Raw genomic sequence first — 17,255 nt, forward strand, 5'->3', positions numbered from 1 at the left:
GGCATGCTGGATGCTCTGTAGTGGATAAGATGATGCTCCAGAGTTATAAACACAGCACAAAAAAAATCACTGGTTGCTCTCTTTCTTCTTTGGAAGAGATTGCGAAGACCAGACTCCTCTCTAGAGCACAAAAAATCTCCACAGACTGTTCTCATCCTGGTCATTCATATTTTGAATTGTTACCATCAGGGGGACGTTATAGGTTTCTTAAAATGAGGACTAACAGACTGAGAAACAGTTTCTTTTACAAGGCAATAATTGTCTTGAATCAAACAGTACATTTGTGATTTAGTTTTATGTATAAAGTGGCATTTTTAAACTATCTAACTTAATATATGTTTTAAATAGGTTTTAGACTAGGTTTTTAATTATTATTACTTTAATTATTTTACTTTTAAATACTGTGATATGGTGTTTGGAGCACTGTGCACTGAGCACTGTGCTGGAGTAGCTTTCAAATTTCACTGTATTTTGAATGCAGTGACAATAAAGGTATTCTATTCTATTCTATTATTATTAGAATATACCTACCAATCCCCAAAGAATGTGTATCTATATACTGCATGTACCTCCAAATTGGCAGAATATGGGAAACAGTTCGTTGGCCTACAGAAAAGTCTCTTATTAGAGAACATAGTATAACATGAAAATGCTTGTGATAAACTTGACTTTATCTTTTGCTTGTGACAAAACTAAATTATACCCAATGACTAGCATTGAATCAGTAACTATAAGGGAATGCAACATGTAGCACAACAAAGAATTTGACTGGTAACCCAGTCTATATAAAAAAGTAAAAAAAATTCCCTGCCCAGTTGTGTCTGACTCTAAGGGTTGGTGCTCATCTCCATTTCTTACCTAAGGGAGCCAGTATTGTCTGAAGACTCTTTATAAGGTCATGTGACCAGTAGGATTGTATGCTGAGGTACAGGGAACTCTTGTTATCTCCTTACTGAAGTGGCATCTATTTATCTATTTGGATTTGCATGCTTTTGAACTGCTAGGTTGGCAGGAGCTAGTGCAAGAACAGGAGTTCATCCCATCATACCCAAGTTTGGGGACCCCTGCTATAGGCAGACATATTTGTATGGCATTTTATTGCAATTAAAGTCAGGAGTATGACTTATTGAAAAAGAATCTGTAAGAGAATACAAGTTGCTCTTATCTGTTATACAGTTTAACAAAGCCACAACAAAAAACTAAACACATATAAGAGGGTCTCTAGAATCAACTAGTTAAGGATCTTCTACAAAGAAGCAATCTTTTTTATTGGAAAAGCTGTAATTTAATTAGAAAGTACAATAGTTTCATTGAACAAGCTGCAGTTATAGTCCAAATAGAACTAAGAAACGATTAAATACCTTTTTGAAAAAACCCTAGAGATCCACTGCTAACTCACTATAAGTAAGATAGAGGTAGATGGACCAATAATATAATTCTGTATGAGCAAACATTCACATATTCTAGATAAATACATCCAAAGGATTTGTAACCTTCTCCATAATTTTCTGAAACAATATGCAGTTAAACATGAGGTGGCATTTCACTCCAGTTCATTCACAAAATACAGTCTTAAAAATGTGACACCAATATGTAGTTATTTAACATTAAAGCTAACACAGTTAATTCCCCTATGGAACTGAACAGCATGTGATGAACATTACTGTGTGAGATATTCAGCAGGTAACATTGTGCAACAAATTAGCATACTCCAGGGATACTATAATTAGGTCTGTGAAATATATAGTTATGACTGTGCAATACACCATATTCTGTATTTCACATTTTCATAGAGCATTTCGGAAATTAAAAAAAAATCTATTTCAGATAAATGTATCCTGATATTATAGTTGAAGAAATAGAGAGAGGAGCTATATAGTCCTTGAAAGCTAAAAACTTAGTATATATTCACAATATAGTCTAGCTGAAAATGTGGAATATACTACTAAAAAGATTAAAATTCATTTTTGTAGTGATTGAATATTGCTGTTTTACCTTCATTCTGATATTTATATGGTGACACATTATTTTTGCAATACCAGATACATTGCTCAGTAGCTGTGTGCAATGACATTCTCTAATTAGCTATAATTTGGGTTGTACCAATATATAATCTTTTAATTGAGTTCCCAAGATAATTGAACATAACAAGTTTAGCCAGCAATAATTCTGCTGCTGGAAAAAACTAAGAAATAATAAAATAGTAAGTAAAAGTAAAAAAAATTAATCTTATGATGTACAATTGTAATTCACCAATAGAAATTGAGATTTCTGAACTCAAGGAATCTGAAGCTCAAATCCACCTCACTCACAAAAGTTTGCTTAGCAACTTTGGACCATGCATTAACATTCATCCTACATGACAGAGAGCTATTTTTCCAGAGAGAACATTGAAACACAGAATAGTACTGTTTGGAGGGTCATTGTATTATGCAGACTGTAAAATTAATATCATTTTTGTGTGTCCTTTAAACACACACACACACACACACACACACACACACACACACACAAACCTGCCTCCTTTAAACAAATTTCTACTAAGATTTTCTGAAATGTAAAACCTGCAACATCAAGTTGTGCTTTTCAACAGAGGGCTCAAATCTGCTTTATGGTAGAACTTTTTATTTGCTATGTTAAATTGCTCAAATCTCTTATAATATATACAAAATGTGTTTTCTGTTTGTCAAGGAAGGTTCACTACACCCAAGTCCAGTAGCATACATTCACTAAAGAAAAAGTCTGTCTGGTGAGTGAAATAATAGGGAAGGGTAGGGTAGGGTAAGGTAGAGTAGGATAAGGATAGGATAGGATAGAATAATTGGCCAAGTGTGATTGGAGACACAAGAAATTTGCATAAGCTCTCAGGGTATATAATCATAATATACCAATATACCAATAGAACAAGGTAGTAGAAAAGATGAAAAGGATAACAGTAGTATAGCCATAGTACGTGGGTAAATATCCTTAAACATAATAAGTACTCTGGTAATTAAGTGTTCAGCAGAATGATGGCACTAGGGAAAAAACTGTCTTTTGTGTCTGATTGTTTGGTATGCAATGTCTATGGCAGTGTTCTGAGAGGAAGAGTGAAACAGTTTGGGTCCAGAATAAAAGGGCTCTGTAGGTATTTTCTCAGCCTTCCTGACCCGTGCGGTATACAGGTCCTCAATGAAGGTAGGCAGGTACAGGTGAAACTTGAAAAATTAGAATATCATGCAAAAGTTCATTTATTTCAGTAATGCAACTTAAAAGGTGAACCTAATATATGAGATAGACTCATTACATGCAAAGCAAGATAGTTCAAGCTGTGATGTGTTATAATTGAGATGATTATGGCTTACACCTCATGAAAACCCCAAATCCACAATCTCAGAAAATTAGAATACTGTGAAAAGGTTCAATATTCTAGGCTCAAAGTGTCCCACTCTAATCAGCTAATTAAGCCATAACACTTGCAAAGGGTTCCTGAGCCTTTAAATAATCTCTCAGTCTGGTTCAGTTGGAATCACAATCATGGGAAAGACTGCTGACCTGACAGTTGTGCAGAAAACCATCATTGACACCCTCCATAAGGAGGGAAAGCCTCAAAAGGTAATTGCAAAAGAAGTTGGATGTTCCCAAAGTGCTGTATGAAAGCACATTAATAGAAAGTTATGTGGAAGGGAAAAGTGTGGAAGAAAAAGGTGCACAAGCAGCAGGGATGACCGCAGCCTGGAGAGTATTGTCAGGGAAAGGCCATTCAAAAGTGTTGGGGACTTTCAGAAGGAGTGGACTGAGGTTGGAGTCAGAGCATCAAGAGCCACCACACACAGACGGATCCTGGACATGGGCTTCAAATATCGTATTCCTCTTGTCAAACTGCTCCTGAACAACAAACATCAGAAGCATCTTACCTGGGCTAAAGAAAAACAGAACTGGTCTGTTGCTCAGTGATCCAAAGTCCTCTTTTCTGATGAGAGCAACTTTTGCATCTCATTTGGAAACCAAGGACCCAGAGTCTGGAGGAAGAATGGAGAGGCACACACTGCAAGATGCTTGAAGTCCAGTGTGAAGTTTCCACAATCTGTGTTGATTTGGGGAGCCATGTCATCTGCTGGTGTTGGTCCACTGTGCTTCAATAAGTCCAGGGTCAACGCAGACGTCTACCAGGAGATTTTGGAGCACTTCATGCTTCCTTCCACAGATGAGCTTTATGGGGATGCTGACTTCATTTTCCAGCAGGACTTGGCACCTGCCCACACTGCCAAAAGCACCAAAACCTGGTTCAATGACCATGGGATTACTGTGCTTGATTGGCCAGCAAACTCGCCTGACCTGAATCCCATAGAGAATCTATGGGGCATTGCAAGAGAAAGATGAGACATGAGACCGAACAATGCAGAAGAGCTGAAGGCCGCTATTGAAGCATCCTTAGCAGTGCCTTAGCAGTGCCACATGCTGATAGCTTCCTTACCACGCCCCATTGAGGCAGTACTTGCTGAAAAAGGGGCCCAAACCAAGTACTGAGTACTTGCTTATACTTTTCAGAGGTCTGATATTGTTCTATGTACAATCCTTGTTTTATTGATTGCATATAATATTCTAATTTTCTGAGAGTGTGGATTTGGGGTTTTCATGAGGTGTAAGCCATAATCATCACAATTATGTCAAATCGTGGCTTGAACTGTCTTGCTTTGCATGTAATGAGTCTATCTCATATATTAGTTTCACCTTTTAAGTTAAATTACTGAAATAAATGAACTTTTGCAAGATATTCTAATTTTTCGAGTTTCACCTGTAAGTGAAAGGCTTCTAAAATCCTATGTTACAGTACGGACAAACCTTCACAGTAGAGACATTGACACTATTGTGAAAAACGCCGTTGTAGAGACAACGGGTAGCGGAATGGCATTCTTTTGTTCTTAGTATCTGCAGGCAATAATGAAAAGTGACATTTTTCCTTGCATGGAATTTCTGGGGAAGACATTATTATCCTCTTATATAAATCAAAGGCAAACAAGTAAAATGTTCAACTCAGAAGTACCTTTTATGCAATTAACATTCACAGAGGTTATCCTGATCTCTAATAATATAATTAAACCCATCATGGGGTCTCTTCAGAGACAGGCCGAAATCCATGATTGTGCATGGTTTCAATCCGTGCTCATTGCTGGAGTGCCCTGATCCTTTGGATTTGGGGCTGAAGCCACCCCGTAGAGGTGGTGAAGAGGGGGGAGATTGCTAGCCGAGTGGAGGGGAGCCGCATCTCTCCTCCTTGGCTGGTCTAAACTCCCTTTCCCAAAGACGGGTGCAGCGGTGGTCAGAAATGGCCACCTCAAAGAAGAGCCCGACTGCATAAGATTGTGCAGGAGGAACACAAAGAGGAAAGCATGACAGACCAGGCTAAACAACAGAGAACATCTAAACAAGGTTCCCTGAATCTAAAAGTACTTAGAGGGATACTTCTGAAAGAAGATCTTTAAGCGGCAAAGGAGAGAGAAAAGGAGGTGAAAAACCCTTTTTTTAAACCTTTATATTGACAATTACAAATGGTATGGAAAGAAATTTATATTAATCTATTTTGACACTAATAGGCAACCTTAAGCTGAAATCTAAGTGTCAAAAGGAGAATAAAGATTTTTTTTCTTGGTCATTTTAAAGCCCTAAAAGGGAGAACAGTGGAGGCAAAAGGGCGGGACCTGGAATAATGGAAAAATGGAGTGGCACCTGGAAAGATAAAGAGGATTAACAGAGAAACTTTGAAAAGACTCCTGAGGATACATTGTAACTGAAACCTTTATAAAAGATACAGTAACCCAGGGAAAGGAAAAGTAAAGGAAAGAAACAAAAAGGAACAGTCTGGGATCATTTGGTGATTTAAAAAAAAAGTTTTTAGCATTGGTTTTCTCTTTCTTTTTCTGTTTTTACTTAAAGTCAATCGGGTGGTTGTTCAAAAGTGTTTAAAATGTCATCACTCCTGGAGGAATTGAAGATAAGTCTTAAAAAACAGAAAGAAGATGCAGAAAGGGGAGGAAGATCCTTTGGCTTCGTATTTGAATTTCTTGAAATGGAGATCCTGAACTATGAAAAGCAAAAGGAAAAGCTTTAAGAGCAAGAAGAAGGGCGGGACAAAGAAGAAGCCATTTTCAATGATCAAATAATGCAAAGTGTGGCAATAAGGGGAAAAAGGGGGGAAAGGAGTTAAAAGTTTAAGATCAAAGGGAACAGCCAAAAAGAAAAATAGTCTGAAAAAGAAGTATAACAGCAAGGAGAAGCAGAAAAGAAAACGACAGAAGGGAAAATTAGAGAGAGAAGGGGATAAAAAGGGGATAAGAAAAAGGGGGGAAGATAGAAAGGGAAAGAATTTATGAGGAACAAAAACAGGAAATAAAGAAAAAGGGGAAATGTACTAGGATTAAAGGTATTTGCTCAGCTAGAAAACACAGAGACAATGGTTAAATTACATTAAAAGTGAGGATTCTGCAAAGGTGCAAAAGATAGTGTTGTGACAGTAGAATACTGTAATGAGTTAGAAATGAAATAAGTAAATAATCTATGAGATAAAACTGTATTGTTATGCAATGGTATGTTTATTTATAATTAATGCAATAATAAAGAAGGGAGGGAAACATTGTAATTGTTTCTAAAGATTGATAAAATATTGAAAAGAAATGTGAATGATTTATAGGGAAATTTACACCAGTTATTAGAATGAATTTGAATAATTATTTTGCTTATTAATAGTAAATAATTTATAAGATAAAACTATATGACTATTCAATGGCATGCTTATTAACAATTAACACAATAACGAAGAAGGGAGGGAAACATTTCAATTGTTCTCAAAGATTGATAGATATTGAAAAGAAACGTGAAAGATTTACAAGGTTCATACCAGTACCAGAATGATTTTGAATAACTATTTTTTTTACTAATATGTGTGTGTGTGTGTGTGTGTGTGTGTGTATGTATGGCATTCAGCTTTGTTCGGGTATTTTCCCACGTCATTGTAGTTGTGCTTTTAAAGTTGTAGCAACGTTTCAGCAGAATCTCATCTGCCATCATCAGGCTTCTGCATAGTGTTCATCTGGAGAATACAGAAGCCTGATGATGGCAGATGAGATTCTGCAAACATTGCTACAACTTTAAAAGCACAACTACAATGATGTGGGAAATACCAACAAAGCTGAATGCCAACATGTATGTACGCTGAAAACTTAAGAATATATATATATATATATATATATATATATATATATATATATATATATATATATATATATATATATATATATATATATATATATATATATATATATATATATATATATATTTGTTTTCTTAAGTTTTTGTGGGTACTTACATGTATGGTATTCAGCTTTGCTCGGGTACTACAATGATGTGGGAAAATACCCGAACAAAGCTGAATACCCATGTATGTATGTATGTATGTATGTATGGCATTCAGCTTTGTTCGGGTATTTTCCCACGTCATTGTAGTTGTGCTTTTAAAGTTGTAGCAACATTTCGGCAGAATCTCATCTGCCATCATCAGGCTTCTGTGTAGTGTTCATCTGTGAGTCAGGCTCTTATATGGTTAAGATACATCGATGACACATTTGTGATTTGGCCCCATGGAAAGGAAAACCTAAACAATTTCCTAACACACCTAAACAGCACACACCCCAAAATCAAGTTCACCATGGAAACAGAAACAAACAAACAACTACCATTCCTAGATGTACTAATCTACAAAAAAACAGATGGCACACTAGCACACAACATATACCAGAAGAAAATACATACTAACCGCTACCTCAACGCCCAATCCCACCACCACCCAGCACAGATAAACTCCGTGGCTAAAACACTAATTACTAGAACCAAACGCCTGGTAGACAAGACACACATTAAGACTGAACTATGCACCCTGACTAAGGTACTGACAGCCAATGGCTTCCACAAAAGCAAAATCACCGGCTTGATCCACAAAAACACACTGAGACATAGTAGAGACCCAGAAGATGAACAGACCTATGGAACAGCTGTCCTGCCCTACATAAGAGGCACTACAGGCAAAATTAGTAAGATACTGCACAGACATCACATCAAGACTGCCTTCAAAACAGACAGAAAAATAGCAGGCATCCTTAGAAACCCCAAAGATAAAATTGACCTGGAAAACCAAGGCATATACGAAGTCCCCTGTGCATCATGCCCTGCCATGTACATTGGACAGACCAATAGAAGAATAAGTACCCGCCTGGATGAACACAAAAATGCAGTCAAAAAGCTGGAACACACTTCCTCACTAGTCCAACACATGGAAGCCACAGGTCATAGCATCAACTTCAATGGCACCAAAACCCTAGCCACTATAGAAAACCCCAGCCACAGAATCATCGGAGAAGCCATAGAGATTGAAAAAAGACCAGAAAACATGAATAGAAGAGATGATTCCACCAGACTGTCAATCATTTGGAAGTCTGTACTCACAAACAAAAAAATCTCCACGCCACAAGCCAGGCAAACACCTGGGCACAGACAGATCCCCCCTGATACCTCCAGCTCAAACACACCCCAACCAGGCACCCAGATGAAACCTAGCTTCCTAACTAATGATAGCTGTCCATTTACCCAGAGCCAAGCTGCACTAAAGGCCTCCAATAAAGTAACACAATGTTGCCAGCCAATCAAGAGACAAAAAGAGCCAAAAAACAGATAGGAGATATTAGAAACACCAATCAAGCAGAACACAGCGAACTCCAAGACCAATAAACACAGACCAAGACTCCCAACCAATCAGGGTGAAGAAAAAAAACCATTCTGGCACAGCAATAGGCTGCCCCAAATTTAAATCTGAAACCACTATAAAAGCCTGACTCACAGATGAACACTACACAGAAGCCTGATAATGGCAGATGAGATTCTGCCGAAATGTTGCTACAACTTTAAAAGCACAACTACAATGACGTGGGAAAATACCCGAACAAAGCTGAATGCCATACATGTAAGTACCCGTGAAAACTTAAGAAAACACACACATATACATATATACATATATACATACATACATACATACATACATACATACATACATGCATGACATTCGGCTTTGTTCGGGCATTTTCCCACGTCATAGCAGTTGTGCTTCCAAAGTTGTAGCGACGTTTCAGCAGAATCTCATCTGCCATCATCAGGCTTCTGGATAGTGTTCATCTGTGAGTCAGGCTTTTATAGTGGTTTCAGATTTAAATTTGGGGCAGCCTATTGCTGTGCCAGAATGGTTTTTTCTTCACCCTGATTGGTTGGGAGTCTTGGTCTGTGTTTATTGGTCTTGGAGTTCGCTGTGTTCTGCTTGATTGGTGTTTCTAATATCTCCTGTCTGTTTTTTGGCTCTTTTTGTCTCTTGATTGGCTGGCAACATTGTGTTACTTTATTGGAGGCCTTTAGTGCAACTTGGCTCCGGGTAAATGGACGGCTATCATTAGTTAGGAAGCTAGGTTAGCCGTCCATTTACCCTTCATAATAGCCATTCTCTATAAAGTTGCAGATCTGACATGTAGTTAAGTATTAAAGTCATTTGAGGTTATTAATATACTAAAATGTACATATAGTTCCCTAATATCTAGAAAGATCCTTTGATTCGTGCCTTGAGTAACCCAAGCTTATCTTGCCTATATTTGAAATTACAGGAAAGTGATTTCAAAATTTTGTGTAGTTCTCAGGACAATTTGATCCTCCAGTATAATTACTTTTTGTAATTTATTATAATTGTTCCTCATTTTAAATCATCATTATTACTTCATACATTGTTTGCAAAATCAAATGAGCGTATTTATTTCAATGTTTATGCAACATTTCTCTTCAGAAAAAAAACAAAACCAAATAGTGTGTGTGAGAAAGGAAATACTTTTCTTCTTTTATCTTGTGGGCAGCACTACTAGATAAAGTGATGATTTTTTTCTGTTTCTTTGTGGAAGAATGTAGAGAAGGGAGGAGCTCAACAGGCTGTTTAACTAGTTAATGTGATGTAAGAAAAAAAACTTGAGAAATTTTAGAAATTAATGTGTATTATGTACAAGGCTCTAGAGTTATCAAATTTTAATCAAGTAGGGTTTTTTTACTAAAAGATCTACCTTGACTTGTGTATGGTCACATCAAGAGATATAAAATCACTTTTTATCTAATATGCTATGCTTATTAGTTTTAAAAGTGGTTTGTTTCTTGTTCTTGGCATATTGTCCAGAACAAGCCATTATTTTGGAATAAAGAAAGTTATTCAATTGTAAGCAGAAGAAAAGGAAATATAAAACTTAGTTTGTATATCATGGTCAACTGATTTTAATCATGATTTGAATGAAACACTACTGTCTGGATTCTATAATGCACTATTATAAATCATGATTTATAAATTGCATTTGTTGGATTCACACAACACACTAAGCCCAAACAAAACAAAACCTAATATGGCTTAATATATTAATCAATCATATTGATCAGGCTAGAGCAGATCTTATGTGAGGAAAAAACTGTGGAAAAAAGGAATTTTTTCAAACACATCAGCATAATCCTTATTTATATTTACTGTAATCATGCCACAATCTTGTCCTGACAACATCAGTTTCAGCAATTTCCCCATTATCTTCATGAGATTGCTTTTGTTTTATCTCCAGCCATCAGTGAGACTAGTCTAAACATTACAAAAGTAATATTCTTCCCCCTTATTTCAGTGCATCTCAACAACAGCCTCTAAGTGTATACAGTCTTTGCCATTCCTTTACAATGAAGTTAAATGACCTGTACTGACTGTGGATAGAAATGCGTTTGGGATTTTAGGAAGTGTAGTGCCAACTGTCTTCTGATCACTAGCTAGCTTCCAGCCCAGCCATTTCTTTCCTAGCATTTATCTTCTGGGTTAGCAGTTGGTTTCTTAAGTTCCTCTCATAGCCGTCCTTCCTCACGATACTGTTTTTGACACCTGGTTTCCAACAAAGTAGAAGAAACAAACCTTCCTTATTTTGTTAGGGAAAAGGGCATATTTAGGCTTATTGGCTAGTTTCCTCTAGTTTCAAGCATTTTCTTTTCCCTTCATAGCAGCTGGTTGGTTTTAACTCACCTGTTTGGATGTTTACCCTGGTTTGGGGAAAGAAGGGGGATTCTGAATCAGAGTTCTAGTCAGTGCCTGAACACTCGCCTCAGTTTTCTTCGCAAGATTGCAGGAGTGTTTTGGCACTGACTTCTTCCTAGGCATGAAGAGAATGACTGCCCCCAGGTCACCCAGTTGGCTTTCTGCCTCAGGAAGGTCTAGATTTCACAGTCTCCCAGTTTCTAGCCTGATGCCTTAACCACTGTACCAAACCAGTCTTTCTATACAGCATTTCCCTTTATTTCATGGAATTTTAATGGGATGAGGGTGGTGGGCCAGACAAAAGAAGATGGGCAGAATCCTGAAGCAGAAACCAGTCCAGTTCTTCATCAGTCACTTTGCCTATGACTCCCCTTTTTCATTTGGTGAAGGGGGCGGGGGCAGGAATCCACAGAATCCAAGCAGAAAATCATCATTGGAGACTGAAACTGAAGTGGGTCCTTTTATTTACACTGAGGGAACTCCAGGTTGCTCCTGCATTTCTTCTGAGAAGGCCTTTGCCACTCTGGGAGCTGCGTGGTGTGCAGTCACTGTGAACAGACCATCTCGAGTGCCAAAGCCACATTTACTAATGTCGACCTATTTAAGAATAGGCAGAAGTAAGCCAAGGGGGAAAAAAACTATCTTGCTTTTTCTTTTCTAGGGCACCTGGCAGCCTTCCCTTCAGCCCATTCCAAATTCACACTCTGGGCCAAGTTTTTCTGTCTGCTCAGGGTAGCTGCAGGCCAACCTGCCTCTGGCCAAGCAGGAGGGAAGCTGCCTCCAACACTACTTCAACTTCCAGAATTCCCCAGCCAGCTTTGTCTACCAGGCTTAAAGTGGCCAAGGTTGGGGACCCCTGGTCCAAGGGGCAACTCCGACCTCACGCCCAGGCTGCAAAGCGAGGGAGGAAGGGAAGTCAGGGGATGGTCCTGCTAGACTCATCATGTGGAGGCCGATACTCGGACAAAAAACCCGCCAAAGCAACAGCAGTCCGGGCCTGCTCAAGGAAGCATCAGACCTGAAGGCCCGCTAGAAGCCAGCCTAAGTCTGCGCCCTGCCACTTCAGCAAAAGATGCCGGCATCCTGTAGGTGGGTGTAGGTGGTGATGGATAAGGAAAAAATAAAACCCGAATACACACGACTAAGAGACACTCGTCTATCGGAGCTTCTTCCCTTCTTCCCCAATCCCGGGAGCTTCAGTTCTTAAAGCAATACGAAGGCTCAACCCATACCGAGACTCCACCTGCCCCGGCAGGTTCTTTCATTTATTCCCCCACCCACCCCCGTCCCCAACGTTTGCCGCCCGTTTCTTCCAACGCAGACCGTGCCCCAGCCGGCGAGTCAAGCCCCTCTCCTCCTTTGAAGCAAACTCACTCTGCCCATGCGCCGAAAAATTAACGTTACAAGTTTCCGGGATAGAAGAACCTGAGCTAACCATCACAAGCCCCGTCAAGACTCAGCCGATTCCCGGCGCGCACCTCCTCCTTCTCCGCCTACCATTCATTCGCCACTCCAGGCGTGTGTTTGGTTTGAGAAAGGCGCGCGCGCGCATACCGGGAGCCTCGCGGGGCGGCCTGAGCGAGCCGCCGGCGGTTGGTGAAGGGATGCGCTTGAGGAAAGGAGAAGTCTGGAACGACCACACCGACCCTCTTCCCCCACCCCGGTTATCCCACTAAGCCTAAAAATAAAATAAAATAAAATCCTCCAATGTTTATCTTTTCGGGCTTTCCAATATATCGATGATGGGTACTTCTATCCACCACTGCGCATCGTAGAGATTGCCTCAGCTTTTAAAAAATAAATAACACTTAAGTCAAGGTCATTCCAAGCCGCACAGGTTTCTGTCTGTCTTAAGTCAGCGGTGAGAGGAAGGAACAATCCCAATAAAGCAAAAGGCACGGTTATAGCTCGCCACAATATTTTGAATAAATAATATTTTAAACAAATAACTTTCCAAAGCACCCTGGTAGGAGGGCATGAAATATCAGGCTAACGCCTCACCTTTGCTATGGATAACTTCAGGGACGCACCGAAGATGGGCTACCCTACTCTCTCTAACTTCCCGGCCCTCTTGAGGCTTCAAGCACTCTTCGGTCCCTCCCCATCCATATCTGAACCCCCGACATAAAAGGAGGGACATTTTACTATACCCCCCCTCAATAAATCAATTTAATGGGTTCTCCGTATACCCCAGAAGGAAGTGGAGAGGAAACATGCCCGCCAATGGGTTAGGGGGTGGAAATAGTTGGAGGGGGAGGGGGGCAAGTGGACTACTAGTAGTACCAACCGGAGTTTTTTGTAAGACGAGGGTACGGAGGTACTCCACGTGATGGAGGAGGAAGATCAAAGGCCCGAGCCAATTTTTTTTTTTAAAGGCGGAAAGCAGCCTACTGAATCCATCACTTGAAAATATAGTATATTATATAATTTATTCTGCACCGGAGGAGGAAGGGGGGGCGGAATCTAGGTGGCTCGTTCCCCGGCAATGGTATGTTCCTCTTCAGCCCGAACACTACAGCCAGCCACGCAGAAACACGACCTTCCCCACGCTTCCCCCCTCGATCTGCAGACACTCCCCCCCAATTAGGGCACCCACTTAACCAGGCATCCATCCCTACCCACGTACGCATCACAGAGGCGCGCCGGCCACGGCGCTCCCCCTTCGCTCCCGGTCACTTCACGGCTCTCCGGTTTTACCGCCACGCATCCACCCCCCCCCCGCTCCCTTTTAATCCATGCCATGGAGATCGCCAGACGCAGGCGGGCACCGCCATCTCGCCCCGGGGAAGGCACACGGGCTCCGTAGGGGCAGAAGCGGCCAATCGGGCGCCGCGAGCCTCCTTCCTCCTAATCCCTTACCAGTTTTCTTGCATCCATTGAATGGCTTCATTCTCGTTGAACTGCTTCTCGAATTCGTATTCCTGCAAAGTCAACCCTGACATGTTCATTGGAGCGGTCTTGAAGAGAACGCTTCGCTACGCCTAACTGGAAGGACCGCGTCTGCGATAGACCCTGTTTTTCGCTTCTCTTGGGTTTTTTTTTTTTCCCCCTCCCTCTCCTCCTTTCGGAGCGTCTCGTCAGGTGTCTCCTCTTCTGGTGCCCTTCTCCCTTTCAGCGCTGGGCTTGTCGTAGCATTGCCTTTCTGCTCTTCCTAGAGCCTCTCCTCCTCCTCCTCCTCCTCTCGTGTCTGGAGACCTCCTCGTCTCTGCAATCTCGCCTGGGCAGGAAGGGAGCCGTTGCGGTCTTAGTGCTCAACCGCCGCCTTAGTCCTCCCAGAGCCATTCATTCTCTCTTTTAAGCGAGGAATTAGTTTTGGGCCGCGCTCCAATCGGCGTTGAGAAGGCGGAGCTTGCAGCGGTCCGAAAAACAGCGTCAGTCTTTTATAGGTAACCCCGGTCAGTAAGATGCCCACGTCTGCCTGAGTTCTTCGGAAGGGTTGGCTTGTTAGGTAGGATACTCATCAGGAGAAGTAATAAAGAAAGGATCACGGGAAAAGAAACAACAAGAGGATAGTCGTATCGCAGAAGAACGCAAGCGACGAATGTGCCGAATTGAAGATAATATTTTAATGCTTTGTCTTTTGCTTCGAAAACTCCTTTTTAAAACAAACAAAAACAAGGTGACAATGATCAGGAACGAAGCAAATCTTATGAGGGAATGAAGAGGAAAAGAAAATGAAAAGCCAACTGATCATTAAACTTTATCTGAGTACATGTTGCTGATATAAAATGTTTTAAGAAAGGAGTTGCCCTGCACACTTTAGTAAAGAATCGTGGAATTCAAGTGGAACACACTGTTTTTGAGTAGTGCATAATTTAAACCGATAGAGGCCAAGTTGCTTTGCATAAATTATTTGTATTTAGAAATTATAGTCTGATTTATTATGCTAAGTCCTAATATGGTTTATTATGGTATGTTGATATAGCCTGGTGTGTGAATTGCATTATTTCACTTCTTTTCCATTCCATGGCATTCATTCACTTCTGGCTTGTCCAGACCAGCACCAGGATAAATTGAGAGACCCAGTAAGTGTCTGAACCAAATGGATATCACTTGGCTAAACAACTAGTACTATAACAACATAGATCTAGAGTGGTTAATGATCTGACAAAATCAATGTTTTGTAAAGGGAATGGTTTCTGCTCTGTAGTACTTATCATGCCTTGCCAATTTTCTTACAGACTAGATTAGGGATGTCAAGTGTAGAAACAGGTATTATGTATAATACCTTTACTTGTTCCTACAGTACTTAAACCTTTTTTTAGAATCAGATACATAACATAACAGATTGTTTCTTGCCAAATAGTCCCTACCATGTGCTGCCTCTTTCATTATAATCAAGGATTATAATCCCTTGACTTTGGGGTCTCTATACAATCTATACAGCATCAGGGGGCATCAGCTGTCACTCTTGTTCCTGTTGGTCTCAGTTTGGTTATCACAGAAGAGCCCTACAGCAGCGTCTCCGAGTAAATCTGTTAAACCTGCAATCTAGTACTAGTGATAGCTCCAAACTGGAACTGCAATAATCTCCTGATTGGACCATTGTAACAAGCTTTAAATTAAGTTACATTGCATTCAAAACATAACTAACTAAAGGGTAAAAGGTATCAGAGAGTCTGAACAGTCAGCTATTCATTTTAGCACCAGCTACACTAAACAATGACCATGTTCACCAATATATTTAATATGGTGACTGAATTAGTCCATTTGGAAGGACAGTTGTACAATTCACTGAATCAAAGTAACCAAGTGGTCTATACTCGTGCAGCATGCTAAGGAAATAAGAATTGATATTAACTAAATTAATATTTAGTAAGCATAATATGTTGTGTGAAGAAATCAGCGATTGGATCTTCACCCGACATGTTTAAATCTGATGACAGAACACAGCATATTTTTAAAGCCAGTTCAAAATGGTGATATTTAAGGTGCTCGGTGGTTGGAAATCAGGGAACATAAGGTCACTCCTCACCAATAGTCTGTACACGCAGTAGAAGAATGTGATGACCCATCTTGTTCCCAGCCCATGCAGTATTGTAAAGTCTTCTGCTAATTCTTCCAGTTCCATTGAATAACCAGTTTTTCCTGCTTCATCAGTCAGAGAGCCAAAGGGTCTAAATTTTATCTGACTCCACCTACCCGTTTGAGAAGGTGTGTTCAGGCAAGGAACCTTGCCTTGATTATCATTGATACATTTCTGGAGCAAATGTCAATCATCATTCTCAAAATATTTTCTCTCTGAATTTCCCTTTTTTAGCCAGCTGACATGGAAAAGGAGCAATATAATGTTCCTGCTGTATTCTCACAACTATTACTCTATGCTAACTAGTGAAAAAAGAAAGTGTCAGAAAGTTAATTTATGCCATAAAACACCTTATTATGCACTCGGATATAAACTCAGATTTATTTATTTATTTTCCAAGTCCAGAACACCTTACATTGGAAAAACAAAATATGATATTTAAAATTAGTATAATCTAAATAAAGAAAACTTTCAATAAGTATATAAGGAGTATAAAAATAGAATCACAGAAGGAATGTAAAACAACTATGTAATATTATATAACATCTGAGGCTGAGAAAATAGTGGCCTGAATAGCTTTAGCCAGGAACAAATTGGCCAGGAACAAATAATTTATTGTATAATTAGATGATTTGAGCCTAAGGAACTTGATTAGAACAGATCAGAACCAAATAATTATTGTCTTGATCCTTGATTGCCTTGGTTGATTCCTGTAGGAGGAACAGTTCTGTTTCTTTTTAAAATCTCCTGGCACTCTTTGATATGTTTGGTCATGACATCCTTTGGATTGTCTTGCCAGAAGGAAGGAAAGTATGTGAAAAATGGCATTGTGCTCTGTCCCTCAAAGCAATGCATCCCAGTTCAGCTTGCTCACTCCAGAGACATGAACACATGTGCCAATCATCCATAGGAGGATTACAGATTACAAAAATTAAATTTAATGCAAGAATGAAAATGGCTAGGGATACATTTCCTTCCTCTGGGGTCTTTCTACAGTTAGCCTTACCATGGCACAAATTGCTGCTAATTATAGCATGCATTAACCTCCTAAAAACAAATGACATATTTCTCTCAAACCAATTATTTCTCTCACATGAAAATGCAAAAGTTATTATT

At 39.8% G+C, this 17,255-nt stretch overlaps 1 protein-coding gene across 1 annotated transcript in view; it reads right to left on the reverse strand.

Moving 5' to 3' along the window:
* The window catches only part of ELOVL6 (ELOVL fatty acid elongase 6), a 71,156-nt gene extending 56,746 nt beyond the window's left edge, over positions 1-14,410 (reverse strand). The window contains exon 1 of the mRNA XM_026698214.2: positions 13,973-14,410. Coding sequence (XP_026553999.1) covers positions 13,973-14,061 — 89 coding nt within the window. The 5' untranslated portion in view covers positions 14,062-14,410. The remainder of the gene's footprint in view (positions 1-13,972) is intronic.
* Positions 14,411-17,255: the final 2,845 nt, after the last annotated feature.

The sequence above is a fragment of the Pseudonaja textilis genome, chromosome 6 (assembly GCF_049901715.1).
Source record: "Pseudonaja textilis isolate UNSWEBS1 chromosome 6, rPseTex1.2, whole genome shotgun sequence".
NCBI classification, from domain to species: domain Eukaryota; kingdom Metazoa; phylum Chordata; class Lepidosauria; order Squamata; family Elapidae; genus Pseudonaja; species Pseudonaja textilis.